General features: G+C 35.5%; 1 protein-coding gene across 1 annotated transcript in view; it reads right to left on the bottom strand.

Annotated features, from left to right (window-relative positions):
• necab1 (N-terminal EF-hand calcium binding protein 1) overlaps positions 1-19,196 on the bottom strand; it is a 37,469-nt gene that overhangs the window by 16,812 nt on the left and 1,461 nt on the right. Inside the window, exons 2-6 of the mRNA XM_016504371.1 lie at positions 18,358-18,382; positions 16,683-16,791; positions 12,106-12,131; positions 10,802-10,899; positions 4,491-4,627 (exon numbers count right to left, since the gene is read on the bottom strand). Coding sequence (XP_016359857.1) covers positions 4,491-4,627; positions 10,802-10,899; positions 12,106-12,131; positions 16,683-16,791; positions 18,358-18,382 — 395 coding nt within the window. The remainder of the gene's footprint in view (positions 1-4,490; positions 4,628-10,801; positions 10,900-12,105; positions 12,132-16,682; positions 16,792-18,357; positions 18,383-19,196) is intronic.

The raw sequence follows: 19,196 nt of genomic DNA, 5'->3' as shown, positions 1-19,196 counted from the left end.
ATAATCAGAAGGCTGAATCCTGACTGACAGAGGAGGAGCTGGGGATGGAGGAGGGTAATTAGCTATTATAATCAGAAAACTGCTGATAATACTGAGGGACCTTATATATGAATGCTTAGATAGGTGTCGTATTCCTATAGGTAGATGGGGATCAGCTGAGAGTCAGTTGACGCGAGCTTGACTAACGTGACCTGCTAGAACTAACGCTACGCTTGATTTCTGTCAGGACCACTATCGTCAAATGTGACTGACAATAAGCATACCGTTTGTCTTGGCGGAATGGTTCTGTTCTGGGCAAGAACTCCCTGCGCATCCATGCAGCCTAGCATGGATGAGAGCAGGGAGAGCAGCAATAACCCCCCAGGGCAGGGGTAGGCAAGTACGGTCCTAGAGAGCCGCAGTCCTGAATACCTTAAAAGCTTAAGCAGCATTCTCAATAACACCAGATAGACTTAAGAAAAACATGTTTCCGATTCAACTACAGCTTTAAGAACAAGCATGTTCCAAATAACGACAGGATTTCTCTGGAACAGCATGTTCCCAACAATACAACTATAACTTAAGAACAAGCATGTTCCCAATAACAACCAAGCTTAAGAACGAGCATGTTTCCAATACGACTAGACAGAACAAGTGTGACTGATGCGGGAACAGATTCAATGCTGAACTGACGGCTGCATCCGAACTGGAAAATGCTGCCTTCGGAGGACACATTTCAAGGTAGGAAGGCATCGAGACACGTCGAATCGAAAATTAGCTTCATTTTCTGTCTCCTGAGATACTTTCATCTGGTCGATATTTAAAGGCAGAATAGATGTATCCTTCGCTGCCTTGATACCCACAATCCTGTGTGTTCTATCCCATGATGGTTGATCAAATAAATCATTGAATATTTGCTTAGTTATCATACCCCCACGTATACCCCCACTTTATTGGTATTTAAATAGCATATGCTAATGTTAAACTTATTCATGAACAGATGGCGCTGTATTAAGCAGTATATAAAAGTGTTTCTGTTGCTTTATGAAAACGTTTCTGAAACGTCAATTCAGAAACGTTTAATTCACTTCATCTGTGATAGAGTATGCAAACACTGCGAGAGCGTCATTACCAGGAGCAAGCGGCTACTCTCTCCAGCCGGAGGCAGGCTAGTGTAGTTCCTCTCGAACATCCTAGTCTTCTTGAGCAAGTAACTGCTGTGCTGCCGATGACTTCCGTAACCATGGAAGAAACACGTTAAGCAGCACACTCTTGCTCTCGCTTGGGTCGCTGAGTGCGTGCACGCATAAGAATCCAACTCCTAACAGTGTAAATAACTCAGAATGCATGAAATGACATTAGACCCCCCATTAAGCGCAGCATATTGCAGCGACAAGCGTGTTGCCAGTGACAACAGATAAGTACCGCACATTCGCATAAACTAGCACAAGCTGAAAACTGAAAACCGAAAACAACTAAATGAGCCTAAACAACACGGATAGCCTTAGCAACATGCATGTTGCAGATAACCTGAGAGCATTAAATGGAACTTAGCTTGTGAAGACGTTCGAGAGAGTGAAACATAGCAGCTGTGAAGTGGATGCTTGATCTCTTGATATCCTTCTTGGGGATGAAGTTCCCATCTGAACTTGTTCTTGAGTCAGTCACATAACTCGTGGAGTCCATGACAATAATGTAGAGATGCGTGAAGTCATGCTAACTCAGTCACTTCCGAATCAGGCAGCTTATGATCAGTGCGGTGAATTCACGTGTTCAAGTTAATGAACTTGAATGAATCGGAGGTGAGACCATTGGGGAAATGAATTCCACTTCTCTAAATTCCTAGTGATGATGGTGTTTTGCCTGCCGAATTCGCCATTTAATTAGCTATTGAGCAATGCGAAAACTGCTGATAATACTGAGGGACCTTATACTGTATATGAATGCTTAGATAGGATTGAGCAATGTGAAAACTGCTGATAATACTTAGGGACCTTATATATGAATGCTTAGATAGGTGTCGTATTCCTGTACTGTAGGTAGATGGGGATCAGCTTAGAGTCAGTTGATGCGAGCTTGACTAACGTGACCTGCCAGAACTAACGCTACACTTGATTTCACTCAAAACTCAATTACTCACCCTTAAACTGTTCCAACCCTGTATTAATTTTATTCTGATGAACATTAAAATATATATATATTTTGAAGAATGTTGGTAACCAAACAGTTGCTGGTAGCCATTGACTTTCATATTATTATAATTTTTTTTTTCAAACTATGGAGGTAAATGACTACCAGTAACTGTTTGGTTACCAACATTCTTCAAAATATATTATTTTAAGTTCAACAAAATGTTCATTTTTGGGTGAACTGTCCCTTTAAGTTTTATAAAAAGTAAGATAGGTTTCAGAGTTACATATCCTCAAACTCTATTAAGTACCATGAAGAACATTTAAAAAAAATATATAAAATAACAACAGATTTTAATAGAGCTGAAATTTAACACAGGAGGGGCTGGAGCCCCCCTAAATAGTGTCTATAACTGCCTCTGTTTTTATTAATAACTGTATATTTCAGTGGCGCATAGTTATTAAGTTAGACACACCATATCGCCTGCAGAGGCGATAATGAGGTAATTTAAATTGACCAATTAATTAGGATGCGACTGGCTATATGAGAGCCAGAGTGGTTTAAAGTACAGACAGAAAAAGAAAAGGAAGCACTTCCATTTAAACCTCAGCATCCTTCATTTCTTTAGGCCAGCTGCTCCAGCTAATTTTCTTGAGATCATAAGGTGAGCGGAGCAGCACAGCTGCTGCACACTGAGAGGGAGGAGAGGTAGTGGGCAAGTTGTGACACACACACACACACACACGGACTCCGGCACGCAGCACTCTCTAGCATGCAATCATCCAGGTGCTAGAACAAAACAGCTCATTTTGTATTCTAAATTCTGCGCTCTATAAGGAGCTGCTGACCCCCACAGTGGGCCATGCAGCAGACCCTCCTCAGCACACAAATGCAGTGAGTCAGAGACGCTGTGAGCTCAAAATGAGCTGCTAATCAAGCACAACACACATGCATGCGCACACACAGGTTCTGTTGATTCGGTGATGGTTTAAACTGGCATCTGTCCCCTTTCTGCACAAAAACAAAGGCCTGGGTCAATGGTCTGCTTGTCACCTGGTCTATTAACAATTAATGCCACTGATGCTCTAGATATTCAATACCAAGGATGGCTGTGCTCAGAATCCCCTTTTGCTCGAGTCAGTGCACAATTGCTGTTTACATGCATTTTCAACAGTGAATGTTTAGATCTGTGGAGACTACATGTCCACTGGTGCAGAAGAAATCCACTCAATATCACTAAAAATGCTAGAGGTTTGATACTTTGGGAGTGTGTCATTGCGCTTAGTACACAGTCAATAAAGTCATCACATACACAAAGGCTAGGAATAATTAAGTTGCTTTAATGATTTTGAAAGAAGTCTTTTATGCTCACCAAGACTGATTAATTTGATCATAAATACAGTAAAACGGTAATATTGTGAATTATTGTTACAGTTTAAAATAACTGTTTTCTATTTAATTGTGTTTTAAAATTTAAGTTGTTCCTATGATGGCATCATCACTCAGATCCTTCAGAAATCATTCTTATATGCTAATTTGCTGCTAAATTATTATTGGTATTAAATTATTGATAATGGCTCTCATTATTATCAATGTTGAAAATATTTTTCAATCTTTGCTGAATTAAAGTATGTATTTCTTTCCTTTAAAAAAAATACCTTGGACTTTTGAATAGTAGTGTATCATGGTTTTCACAAAAATATTAAGCAGCACAACTGTTCCAAGCATTGATAATAATAAAAATGTTTCTTGAGCAGCAAATGATATTAGAATGATTTCTGAAGAATCATGTGACACTGACGACTGGAGTAATGATGCTGAAAATTCAGCTTTGCATCAAAGGATTATATTACATTTGAAAATATATTTAAATAGAAAAGTTATTTTTAATTGTAATAATATTTCACAATATTACGGTTTTACTGTATTTTTAATCAAATAAATGCAGTCTTGGTGAGCATAAGAGATTTTTTTAACAAAAATGTGATTGTTCCGATTTTTTTCAGGTGTGTGTGTATGATTTCCTTTGGAAGAATGCATACTTTGTCAAAGTCCAACATATACATACAGTGTCATTTTAATATTTCATCATTAATCCTGTCACAGTCTAGCTATAATGAAAGCACTCAAACAGCATTTAAAATCTGAATTAAATACTGTAATATGTGATTTGTATTAAGTCAAACATATCTCAATGTATTGATAATACCACGGCTAGTTCTGCTCTGCTGTCACACAGACAATCCCCTGAAAGAGCCTGACGTTCAGCTTCTGAAGACAATGAATTGAAAATGCACTCATCTCCTGCTCACTACACATGTACGGTAGAAACGGTATGCTTTAAAAAAATGTAAGCGTGTTTTTCTGGGTGGGTGGCTTGCCTCTCCTGCCGGGTCTGTTCAGCTGTGGTCTCCATGGCACACTCCAGAGAGCTCTGGAGAGACTGCAGCTGACTGGTGGTCTCCTTCAACAGGAAACGTATCACAAACTGCTCCAGATGCGTGGCCTCCTGATAGTCCTGCAAATTAAAGACAAAGGTTTCATTGTCACGGCTACTCTAGAATGAGATTTTAAAATACACTGGCCTTCCAGTTGCACTAAAATATGAATGAAGGTTTATTTTATAATTTTATGTGTATTTTATAATTTTATACATTTATATATATATATATTGTAGGATCTCTGTCTTCGAACGGACCCACTTACACTATTGAGTCACACGTGAAACAATCACATTCCATTGAGACAAACTGAGGAGCACCCTATGCAGCCATCTGCGGTCGTAAAACTCATGCAGGGTCAGTGAAGTGTCTCAGCAGTTCCTGTACCATCTAGCTTATCGTCTCAAGAGACTCAAATAAAAACAGTGCTTAAACCCTAACTCACCAGAGCAGGAGAAACTCCCCCTGTCTGAAAACCCCTCAAGGATCAGAGGTGCAGTGTAACGTGACTGACTTCAGCATAAATAACTATCTAAGAGACAACAGAACAAAGAACCTGGTATCTGGAAAAGTTCCAGCACAAGACACTCCTGGACCCCATGACCGTTTGACACGTAAATTGCTTATATATAATTTTATAATTTTATATATGTGTGTTTGTGTGTGTAATATAGATAAATATTTGATTTGTACGAATTATATAATATAACAACAACATAAAATAATTATTATACACTACCATTCAAAAGGTTTAAGTGAGCAAGATTTTTTAATGTTTTGGAAGAAGTCTCTTGTGCTCACCAAGGCTGCATTTATTTAATTAAAGAACAGTAAAAACTGTAATATTGTGAAATATTATTACAATTTCAAATGCGTATTTTCTATTATAATATATTTTAAAACTCAATTTATTCCTGTGATGCAAAGCTGAGTTTTCAGCATCATTATTCTAGTCTTCAGTGTCACATGATCCTCAGAAATCATTCTAATATGCTGATTTGCTGCTAATTTATTACCATCAATGTTGAAAACAGTCGTATTGCTTAATATTTTAATGGAAAATATATTTTTTCAGGATACGCTGATGAATATAAAGTTCTAAAGTGCAGCATTTATTAGAAACGGAAATATTTTGTAACATTATTAATGTCTTTACTTTCACTTTTGATCAATTTAATGCATCCTTGAGTAATAAAAGAAAAAAAGTCATAATGACCCCAACATTTTAATGGATATACAGTACTGTAGAATTTTTATATAAATCTTATTATCAGTATAAAAGTAACATTCATTCACAGTGGCAGGATGTAAAGCGACAGTCCCAAAGAAATTGTAACAGATAAAATCAAAAAGCTCAGTGTAGGTTTTTCTGCTGAATGAATGCATCTGAGCCAAGCTAATACAACTAGGCTACCTAAACCTAAACATTTCACTCTACGCTAAGCGTTTTTTCCACATACTTGCAATCCAGGTACATGACTGAAATAGTTCATGCATCATGGCATTCAATCAGCCTCTTTTATCTTTTTGGATGAGATTTTGTTTCACATCCGCAGTCTCAAAGGCAAGGCTGCATGGGTATGTTATTTGCACATGGTACATCGCTTATTCAATGTTAGGAATCAACAGCCGCCTCTATAATTATGCCGCACGCCAAAGCAACCGTGTTCTGTCACAAAGAAAAGCCATTATCAAAGCCGAGAACATCGCTCAGCTAACAGGACACATAATTTTTCTGAGCATCCAGTTATGAAACAGGTGCTGCACCACACGTCTATTATGAACTTACTCAAGATGTCGACAGTCACAAATCCAACAGATCCACCAACACGCGTGTATTTACAAAGTGGGTTAAACACACAGACCTTTACAATAACCTCGGCATGAATCACTGCAACCAAGACCTGCATAACCTGAGGCTGTTCAACAAGCAGCAAGCATCACTAATCTCTCCTTCCAGTGTCGATGCTTGAGGCCAACATTTTACACAGCAGCCAATCACGTATCACGTAAACACTCATTCAGACAATCAATACAAAGTGTCTGCAGCATGCAAATGATACCTCATAAATCACAATTGAATTCTTCAGAATAATCATAGTGATTGTGACAATAATGCAAGCACATTAATTTTGCTCTGCATAGACATGTTTAATGCCCTTTTTAAGACTGAAAATAAATCAACCAATAAATACATGAATAAATAATATTCCATTGCTTTCGATGACAAGCTGTTACATAAGTTTGAAGCTGATGTGTGATCCTGTAAACTGACTAAATGAGATACTATAAGGTAAGCAAATCATGTTACAAAGATGTCATTCTTATGAAAACATCATTTGGAGATCAAATCACCAATAATAAAAAAATATTGTTAATATTTGAGCTATAAATCTGTCATGGCTCCACCTAAAGGCAAGAGATATTGGCTGGATGATATGAGCGCTCACAGTATGACGTTCATAAGTGTGGTTGCTGTTTATAGAGTCCTGTCCTGAGGGCAGAGAACACATGTATCACAGCAGCTGGTTTGCCCACCCACTCGTGGCCTTATGCAATAAACACAACACTATTTGTTGCCATACAGCATCACTATCTGTTGTTGTTCATGATTAATGGAGCTCATGCAATAGAGATGTACACATTACCAAGTGGTGTGAAGAGAGATCAAAGAAAATACCTTTGTTAACACCTTGTTTTTTCTCACCACAAATCAGTGTGATTAGCATGATTTGACCACTTATTACATTATTTTTGTTTTCTATGTGCACAAAAAGTATTCTAGTATCTTCATAAAATTAAGGTTGAACCCCTGATGTCACATGGACTATTTTAACGATGTACTTACTACCTTTCTGGGCCTTGAACATGGTAGTTGCACTGATGTTTATAGAGGGTCACATTATCTCTTGGATTACATTAAAAATATATTAATTTGTGTTCTGAACATGAATGAAGGTCTAACGGGTTTGGAATGACAGAATTTTCATTTTCGGGTGAACTATCCCTTTAAATATGGACATAGACATGCATAGTTTTCTTTCCATTGTGATATTTCCTATTAAAACAAGAAATCAGTTCCGGCACAAAAGACCTTGCCCTTTTCTTTATTTGAGTAAATAAACAAATAAATTATAAATATCCAATGTGTGTGTTAGCAAAATTCTGGTCTATTTTCTCAAAAGAGAGAACTGTACATTTTAAATGTGGTCAAACAACAATTTCATTAACTTTTACACTAGCTCGTGTCAGTATTATTTATATTTAATGTGTGTTATATCAACATTTTAGTCAATTTTTTCCAAAACAGAGAACTGTACATTTTAAATGTTGTAAAACAACAATTTCATTGCAAATTCATAATTGTTACAAATTATATGATTTGCATTTCAAATAAATGCTGTTCTTTTGAACTTCCTATTTATTACAAATATATATATATATATATCCTGAAAAAAAATGTATCAGTGTCCACAAAAAAAAAAGCAGCACACATTTTTTTACAACATTGATAATAAAAAGAAATGTTTCTTGAGTGGCAAGGATCGTGTGACCTTGAAGACTGGAGTAATGATGCTGAAAATTCACCTTTGCATCACAGGAATAAATTACATTTTAAAAATGTAAATAAACATTTATTTTTAATGTTAATAATATTTCACAATATTAAATAAGTAATATTGTGAAATATTATTTAATATAAGTCATATTTCACAATATTACTTATATTAAATATTAAATATTACTTTAATGCCTAGAAATGTGTTTTGCCTTACATATTTTATGATTAGTGCATACTGCTGTAAATTATAACCAGTGGAGGTTCAAAAACTACACAATTGTGTAAATATTTTAAACACAGGCATTCAAATGATGTTCTTTTCCATCTTGCACTGTTCCTCTCTTTGAGGTTTAATATTGGGAATTGGGCTCTTGCCTCTAAATGAGTAGTGTGTTATTCCTCATGCTCTTTGAACATTGCAAAACAATATAAAATCAAAAAGAATTCTGTCTGAACAAAGACAGCACCTGTCAACGTATACCTAAACCTTTAAACTATGCAGTGATAGAACAATCAATCGCAATTTGCACCTCTCTCTCATCATCTTCAGCAGACGGCCACATTTGTTTTTACTGCTCTTTTGCTCACACAGTAATGCTGAAGCTTTAAGGACATGCAATAAAACACAGAAGCAAATGCCAGTAGTCGTTCACAAAAAAGTCCCATTGAACGCATTAATCGTGTTTCACTTCCTCTGTCTGCCTCACTAATCAAGCGGCATAATGGAATGACACAGCACTGCCCTTCATGCCGACGACTCCATTTCTGAGACGCTCACATGCATTAAGTGGCATGTCTGCTGGGCCTGGAGTCAGCGCTTGGCTAATTCATTATCTGTGCGAGGCAGCAGACAGTCTCGGGAACTGAAGCACGCAGCTCGTACCTGCGCGCTCCTCTGATGGTCAGTGTGGACTGTGCCCATTACTGACATCAGACGCTCGGCACGATAAACGCTGCTGTTCAGACCAGAATGTCAGTGCTGATAACCACCGACAGCACTGCACATCTATATGAGTAAGACTGCAGCCAATAACTCAATCAATACATCTGTGAGCGGATTATCCTATGTTTCAACATGAGAGATTTAGTGTATTAAAATATCTTTTATATGTGTTTTTCGATGTTATTCATGTGTCTAATATACAAACTGTTTTAAAGATAATAATTATTGTGGTGCAATAACCAAGCACATTATAGTAATTTATTGAAGTTAATTACTGTAACAATCACGTATTAACAAATATTAATTATCGTAATATTAAAACTATGTGCTACAAACCATGCAAGAAAGTTGATTCTCTATTTATTTATTTATTTTTAGTGAAATACATATATACTACATATATATTTACTTAAATATATATGCTGCTGTGTACTACCATATTTTTGTTATATAAATTATGAATGAAAATATTTATTGCCTGTATTTTTTATATAAAATTACCTGTTTAAATGCTATTTAATGCATTCACCCCAGTGTTATTTTAGTATCACTAACATTTCAAATTAGATTTTATTCTTACAATTTCTATATTCATTTTATTTTTTGTTAAAGTTTTAGTAATTTTGTTAGTTATGTGTAATATATATATATATATATATATATATATATTTTTTTTTTTTTGTATGTATGTATATATTATTTTCAATTTAGGGTTTATATATACATTTATTTCAGTTAATTTTTATTTTATTTCAAGCAATGAAAATATTTTAAGTTTTAGTTTATGATAATAACCCCTGATTTACCCTAATTAAAATGTTTGTTGTTCTTTTTTCCAAATAACTTTAAAGTATTAAATCATCTAATTCCCTATTAAAAGTTTAAGCTACTTTTATTAGAAGACTGTGGTGTAGCAGTCTTTTATAAAATGATAGCTTGAGTGTAGTTTATAGAACCATACAAATGAAAAGATTCTTAAGGTAACTCAAAATTGATCCATAATGTTGTGGGTGACGTCCAAATGTTCACAAACATCAGTCCTCAGCTATTTCAAACTTGGGTGTACCCCTGAGTGAAGAACCATGGGTACACTGCAGTGAATACAATTTTGTTTGTGTGAGAAACACAAAATGTTTTAGACTGTAGTTTGTAGCCACATAATTGTTTGATTTTGAGAGTCTGATTTTGATTCTTGACAAATAACATCCATTTATCAGTAAATGGATAATTAATAATGAAAAATGAATAAAGCACTTTATCATATTGAGATCAAACAGCTTCATCTCTCCAGCAGCATGTTGAGGACAGACAGGTTGTGGGAAGCAGCACGGCAGATCAGATCCATCTTCATCCACTCTCAGAGCTCCCACAGTGCACGGCGTGAACAGCTTTATTACGACTCAGAGAAAATGACACACCTAACGGCCACATTAGGGGCCAGAGAACATGCTGTGTGTGATTAAGATAAGACACTGACAGCCTCCAGGAATGCATGCAGAATACTCATTTTAGTGCTTACAGGTATCACGTCTATCTGCCGCCTACTCACAAATGGCTGCAGCCCCATAAATACACAAAGGTCACATATGTTCAAGTACGCAGCTAACATCGCTTTCATACGGAGGATGGCCAGACATACATTAGATAAGGAACTATTTTCCATCTTTTCTCATAGACATGGCTTCAGTCAAGTATGTAATTGAGATCAAGTCCATTTGTTGAACAAAGGCAAGGAAGGCAACTCACCTTCTTGGTTTTGTCCATGGCTTTCAGTATGGATACGTTCAGGTCTTCCAAGGCAGCGAGGACGTTTTCATATTCTCCAAGATGCTGAGAGAAGTATTCTAAAAGAAAGAAAGACTATTTAAAATATTAAGATACATGCAACAATGTTTTCATAAAAACATCATTTGATATAATGGAAATAATTATATGTATTAGCATAGAATAAGAATGTATATATAATATATTTTCAAAGTTGAATACAATAATTTGAGACCTACTGTAAAATATGTATATATATTGTATTTATCTAATGCAAAATATACTTGATGTTTGCACTTTTTATTGTAATATTTTACTGCTTTGTTTTTCGTAAGTTACTTTCTTCCCTTTATTTATTGGGATTGGTAGGTTTCTTTTTCATGTTTTTTTTAATAAGTATCTTATGCTCATCAAGGCTGTATTTAATTGATCAAAAATACAGTAAAAAGAGTAATATTGTGAAATATTATTTCAATATAAAATAACTGTTTTTATTTTAATATATTTTAAAATGTAATTTATTTCATTGATGCAAAGCTGAATTTTCAGCATCATTTCTCCAGTCTTCACATGAAGACTGCATCACATGATCCTTCAGAAATGATTCTAATATGCTGATTTGCTGCTCAAGAAACATTTCTTATTATTATCAGTATGTTGAAAGCATGCTGCTTAATATTTTTATGGAAACTGTGATACACTTCCATTCATAAGTTTGGAGTAAAAAAGATTTTTAAAAAGTATACAATTTTATTTTTATTCAGCAAGGATGCATTAAATTAGTCAAAAGTGACAAAAAGTAAAGACACTTATAATGTTACAAAAGACTTCTATCTCAAATAAATGCTGTTCTTTTTAATTTTTTTTCAATTTTTTGAAAGTATAATGATTTCCACAAAAATATTTTTTTTTTTTTTATAAATAAATGACATATTTACTGTATATAAAACAGTGTAATGCATTTCAAGTCAAATATAATTTGAATAAAAAGATACCTGAGGCAGAACCCTCTGGAGAACCTGTAGGCAGTCTGTAAAGATGCCTTAAATATCCTATTGTTTATTCAAGAAACTTCGTATGTTTGTGAGTGCTTCACTCTTACTGGTGGAACCATTGTCAGTCTTTAGATTTCTTGAAGCATCTCATGGCTTCCTCCTCAGTATACTGTCATTTCTGAAGTGTGTCTCCAGAGGGTTCAGAAGAACCCCAAATTCTGCCTCAAGCACCTTGTCATCATCACAGTGAACCTCCCAGTAATACTGACAATAAAAAGTGTGAACTCTTACCACACAGCTCATCCGTGTCCACATTGCTGTAAACAGACCATAAGCAGACATGTTCATTTCTTTTCCACAACATGTTAAGAGACATGTGAGCTGCATCTAAACATGATCTAATGTTCTGTGCTGATTTCAAGCTATGCAGACAGCATCCCGCTCAAAGGCAGGTCCTTTAGGACTGTGATGTTTGTCTAATGAGAGAGGGTCATATTTAGACAGCTAATCTCTAACCCTGAATAACACCCACTAGGCAAACACTGACTCCACTGACAAGTCCATGTCTCAACCCTGCTCTGATGAGAGGCTCAATGCCGTGAGGCAAAGTCATCATCTTACCGGATGAGAATATAAAAAGTCAGAATACACAATATGTAATGTTGTGTAAAAATGTGTATTTTTCTGTTTGTTAAAGACTATAAAAATGTAGTGGTGAGGAACTAAATATAAAACCGCACATATATTTATAAATAACATTTTATATCATATTTTTATATAATATTATTTATATTTTTTACATTTTTATATAATATTTTATAGAATAATTTACATTTATTTTTATCCATATTTAACTTTTTGTATTAAAAAATCACTATGATTCAAAATGTAGTGGTAATAATGAATGGGAACATGCAAATTGGCTGAAAGGTAAAATTAGTGTTTTATTTTACTTTCGCACTGAACATCAAACAGAGTTTGTATTGAGAGAAATATGCCAAATTTAACGGCAATTTCCATTAGCTTCACAGAGTGACAGTGATTAACCGTTTAATCCTTTTTGCAGCACAGTGGGTGGAAGATTTGCAGCATTTGGCAGTTGTCTGGAGGCAATGCATTCATTGGTTGTCTAGACTCTAAAGGATGGAAGGACACCAAAAAATAACTATTGTTAGACCTGCTGGATAAAACATAGTCACAGGGGGCTTTGCGTTTCGGCTGAACTGTTAACTGACTGAGCTAGACCTCGTCAATAAACAGACGAAGACAACACATCAATACGGCCTTAAGAAGCACCCGCTTTACACTGTCAATAATCTCCATATCTCATGTCATATCTACCTGCTCCTCCAGACATTACACCAGAGAAAGACAGACCTCAGTGTAATGGACACTAAATAAACTATAACTGTTCGCTCTCAGATTATAAAGTGGTTAAAATTTCAACCGGTTAAAGCATGATTGGCTACAGGGATTGAAATTGTCATTAAAATGGAATGAAATCACTATCATTAAGTTTCTGTGTAGACATAAAAAACCCTGAGCTCTTTTCACACCTAAAGATTAGACATATCAAGCACATATGATATTGAAAGTAAATGCAGGACACCTCATCTTACAAGATTTCATACAGCTGCTACTTTCCACAAATAGAGTACAAAATAAGACCTAAAACTCTTAAATGTGTCAAAAATACAAAAACAAAATATAAAAAAAAATCAAATGAAAAACATGTCTGCAAGTAAAGAAAAAGGTTTGTTTTTCTTTACTTGCAGACATCATGCAGTATCAAGTTTGCACAAAATAGTTTAATAACTAAAAATAGTTATTACAATCAATTGATTGCCAGTTCTACAAACTATGCCGAATTTGTTTATATACCTGGTTAATTTTACATGATGCTTAATTTTACATAACTAATATGTATTTTGGGATTTGGGATCATACTTCAGGTGAAATGTGTTGTATAACAAGTGGAGTTACTTTGTGGACATTTTCCTGAGAAAGCTATCAGGTTCACACTTCAATCATTACTATCTATCATAATGAATAATTGATGCTTGACCCAAAACAATATTATGCTTGTGCTAAGGGGAAGAGCCGACCATTATGATGGCAAACGAAAGCATTTTTTTCTTTGAAATACTACATCAAACCAAACCGGCCCAGCCACACAATGAATGGAAAATAAAATCAGAAGCACATTCTCATCAAACACCTACTACAGAGGGAGCATGTACCAGCCAGGAGAGCTGCTGCTATGGAAACCAAGATGACTTAAGTGACATGGAATCATTCTGCGAGGAGGTGAAGGCTAGATGAAGATCGACTCCTTATAACATGTGCTACACAGATTACATTAATCACTACATATTGTGAAATATTGGGATATTTATACAGTTGTTATTTTTGGTTGAACCCTTTAAACAGGTTTGATATTTCACCTCCTACAAAAAAAGCAAACACTTCAGATTTTTCCTCTGGCATGTCATGCATTATTTCGGCACAGTTTTGAACCCTTTCATTTTCCTTCAAGAAAAACTCAGAAGAAAGCAAACTTCTTTATCTCTCTCGCACAAACACACACACATCAGCATGGACCACTGACATGGCTTTATCTTAACAACCCAGAAGCGCGATAAGCATCAGTGTGACAGGAGTGTGTTGTGTTTGAGAGACAGCGCACCCTCGTTCTCACTGCCGCTGTAATGCCATCATCAGGACAGAGTGGCTGCTGGGTGGAAGTCAATGCTTCCAGCTCTGCGTTAAAGCGAAGCTCTTGCATGTTTGCTACGAAGTCATGCCTTTTTTGTGACAAACTTATACAGCAAGAAAAATGTTGTAAAAATGATAAAAAAAAAAGATACTTGAGGCACCATTTAGGGTTCTAATCTCCTTGGTATTTATTAATATGTAGGGTGGGAGTTAATTCCAAAAAGAATCGATTCTTTGATTCAGAGGCATCAGGTGAACTCAGCTAAATCTCTGACTGTGTCCATTACTCTAATTATCAAATAACTGAAGAGCCATAACAGCGAGTACTGAGGATTTTGATTCAGCCCAAATGGGTCAAATGTTATGACTCCGTTGATAACAGTTCTCAAAGCAGTGCGTATCTAGTCGGCTGTAAGCGCTCTCTAAAGCAAGGCATAGTTGCATAATATGACATTTACCTTCACTGATCCAATAATAGCAGCCTTCAAATTAGTTAGCAGAATTTGTTTTGAAATGCTGTTCATTTCAGTTTATCCTGCTAAGGATACTAACTTCTTTTGCCTCATGTAACTAACAGTTAGAATACATTTCCATTGAAATACTACACTTAATTAATGGAATAATGTAGTAGGTATTTTATATTAACATTGACATGAACATATTGATATTCAGAAACTGTATTTGAAATTAATTAGGAGCAATAAATAAATACTGATAAAACCATGATTGATTTAAATTGGCAAGCATAAAATGGAGCAATGCCCACAGAGGCATGTTCATGCTGTTTATATTGGATTCGTGTTGAAGAGCCGCTAACAAGTAATTTATTCACATAATACACATAATCTCTCCTAAAAGTGTAAATGCCAGCATCGTCACATATGTCTAAGGACTGAAGTCTGTCAGCTTGAACAAGTGCGTAATGATACAACTGAACAAGTGTTGGGGAAAGTTATGCATTACATTGTGTTACTTAGTTACTTTTTATGGAAAGTACTTTGGCGTTACCTTTTCTCATCTGGGCTGGGCTTGCTTGTTTGTTTTTAATATAAAAAAGTTATTTTTTGTAAATGTAAAAGCCCTTTCACACCAAAAGTGAAATGTTTAAGCCTCAGGCTGAAGGAAATGTACATTCACATCTGTACAGTTTAGGGTGCAGCTCATATAAACCTTTCAATATAGGACAGAGGATAAAGTTCACTCTTCAGCAATCAAATAAATAAATAAACACATTTTATGTTTATCTAAAGTCATTTTTGCTTATTAGTATGGATAAATTGGTCATTGACGACAATTGTTAATATCTGTGTTATAATTATTATTAATTATTGCAGATTTGCATAATATTCTGAGTTTGAATTTCACTGTTTTTATTCATTTTAAGGAATACTGAATCTGTTTTTGAGCAGATGAGTGAATGCATGTTCACATTTAGTTTAGAAATACAGTAACCTTCATGTTCACACAGCGCACACAACGCCTCTGCACTTACTCCTGATTTTTCTCAACATGGGGACAGGAGAGCTATCAGTCAATAAATGGGAAAATAAAGTATAACTGGCCTCATTTATTTGAAAAAAATATTTTCTTGTAAATTCAAAAATATTTTCTTGTAAATTCAAAAGTAATGTGTTACTTTACTAGTTACTTGAAAAAAGTATAATCTGATTACGTAACTCGCATTACTTGTCATGCATTACCCCCAACACTGGTCAGTGGCTTCTATAAATATCTAGTTTCTACACATTTATGTTTCAACTAAGTTTAATGGTGCAAAGCAAACATATTTATGCGTAAGTTGTAACTTTTATGTTGTAACTTTCACACAGCTGGTGCAACCAGCTCCAGATCTTTGCCTGGACTCTGACTTAAATGAGCTGGTTTCTACTTCAACACTGTTTCTAGCATACATATATTCCTGAGAGTCAGTACATTGAGATTCTGGATATGTGATTGTATCTGAGTACTGAACTTGGACACTTGTGGCAGTACAGTTCCATTTTGTTATGGGTTCCGTGTTCAGAAAACCACCATTTTTGAAAGGTTTCCTATAGGACGTCCAAAGGGTTCAATCAGTGTGTTGATCTGAGGAGCCCAAAATGGTGCCTTGTCATTAGTATGTGTATGTGTATGAAAAAAGCAGCAATACTTACTTCGTGTTATGAGTGTCAATTGTATGGAAGAGCTCCTTTAATTCATCTCCTGACAGAACACCATCTGAGAAATAAGCCTTGAACTCATCAAAGGACAGCTTCCCATCATCTTTTGAGAGGAAATTGTGGTTAAAAAGTTGCCTTAAAAAAAAAAATCTAACTCATAAAACTATTTCAGATTTTTAAAAGACTTAAAGTGTTCAATCTATAAAAGAGAAAGCAAGCAAAGTTCATCATCCTTTAGATGATGCCAATTTAGCTCATGCACGTCAGATCTCAGGTGTTTGGGAAAACATGAACACACAGATGCCGCGAGACAATGTTTGCGACAAGGCTGAAGACTCGTGTTAGTTGGCACAGACGCCCAGAGGTTTTCAAACAAACAGTGACAGGTGAGTCATGCCAGCCTATACTCAAAATAGAATAAATGTACTGCTGCACATGCCGTCTGCTATACTCCTACTAATATACAATATGAAATAAAATGCAGTGAAAGAGCCTCAGAAAGAACACAACATAAGGAAGAGGGAAAGAGGTCTGCAGAAATCCTTGTGCCTGACATTATACACTGAAAAACCTGCAACTGTTACCATAAAGATATATTTCTACCTAATTTAACCAATAAAAATTAGTTTTCTTTGTATAAATTCATGTATTAAGGTTGATTCAGTGATGTTAAATAATATTTCACTATTGTTTGCTTAGTCTGGGTTTAAAAGACACTTAAAGGTCCCATATTTTACACCTTTCTGGAGTTTTATTTTAGGTTTTGATGTCCTTAAGTATATATATTTGTGGTATAAGTACCAAAAACCATCTCAATATATTTTTATAGCTCCTTCCTCAGGAGCTCTGCTGAGAACAGGGGTGAGTTTGTCTTTACTATACACGTTAGATGTGATCCACCTCATAGTAACAATCCTGTCAGATCGTCCATCCTTTGAGTGAGAGTGTAACGTTACAGGTCGGCCGATCTGGTTTCGTGGTTAAAGTTAACCTTTTTCGACATGTTTCCCTGTTGTCGTTGCTCAGCAATAGCATGGACGTGATGTTGTCTGGGGGTTTGGCAAAAGGAGAGTGGGACGTTGGGCGATGCTCAGGGTGGTGACTGAAGGCGGTGACTGTGTAGTTCTGAAGTCACAACGGTTCGTGAAAAATCACCGCTACTTTAAGCAGCCTATGCGAATTTTACTGTGGACTGACTGTTTTGAAACTTATATGGTAGTTACATAGCACCTAGACCTCAGTTATCATGAAAAAAGCCAGGAAATTTCAGTTTTGACAATATGGGACCTTTAATATTCAGCAATATAATCAATTTGACTTCACTGATATCAAATGAACGAAGCTGGATGATGACATTATTGTCTTCTGTAGAGCTGCTTTATAGTCAAATCAAATTTTGATTTTGCAATATCAAAATAAAACTGAATTATGATTGGAGATGTTAAGAAGGATCATAGTGGCATTTGTTTGTATCACTCTACTAAAATATTGACTAACATTAGGAAACGTATGGACATCTAGTGTTTCCATGACAACAGAGCAACAGCATAGACTGGGAATGAACAACCATTCAAACATATTGATGCACAGTTAGAGTAATGTGTACGAGACTAAAACAAACCCTTTATTACGCAGGAAACAACAAGTGCACAGAAAAGCAATGTCTTACCATTTTTATCAGCTCTTCTCAATATCTGAAAGCAAACAGGACAATATCAGTTAATAACTAGGGGCCATGGAAAAATCATGCTGTGTTGATCATGTAAAGTGACTCTAGCACTTTAAATTATTTAGGCCGAGGCCTAAAAAGAGCAGAGATGAAAGAAAAAGTGATGATGGCTATGTTGACTTTGAACACCCAGGCGCACTGTAGTGGTCTGTTAAATAAAGTCCCAATTCACAGCGAGAATATTCACACTCTAAATATGGTCCTCTGCAAGGCATGCCAAGACTATGCTGAATATAGCTTCCTCCTTAGAGGAGTGAAAAACTATGCCACCAATCTGTCAGGGACCGGTGTGCTTCCATATTCCTGTATGATAATTAACAATACACACCTCATGTCTCAGGGGAAGCTCTTTAGACAGCACACTACAATTTAATTAGCAACTAAAACCGCACTTACAATCACTCTTTGGAGCGTGTCTTTGTTGTAAAAGAAGATCCACATCCATTACAGAGCAGAAAAGATATTTAATGACCAAATGTGTATAAACTATGCATAATAACTAATGCTAATTAACATTATGAATAATGACTGCAAACAGACTAAATGATGATAGCATAACATGAATATCTATGAAGTCACACATCACCAGACCACTTCAACATTAAGACCTGAGATCAGTTAAGTTGAGATCATTAAATATATATATGTGTGTGACCCTGGACCACAAAACCAGTCATAAGTAGCACGGGTATATTTGTAGCATTAGCCAAAAAATACATTGTATTGGTCAAAATGATCAATTTTTCTTTTATGCCAAAAATCATTAAGATATTAAGTAA

Source organism: Sinocyclocheilus anshuiensis, unplaced genomic scaffold (genome assembly GCF_001515605.1).
Source record: "Sinocyclocheilus anshuiensis isolate Anshui unplaced genomic scaffold, SAMN03320099.WGS_v1.1 scaffold54, whole genome shotgun sequence".
Classification (NCBI taxonomy): Eukaryota; Metazoa; Chordata; class Actinopteri; order Cypriniformes; family Cyprinidae; genus Sinocyclocheilus; species Sinocyclocheilus anshuiensis.
Note: the sequence above shows the minus strand (reverse complement) of the source record. Positions and strands in the feature narration are given on the sequence as shown.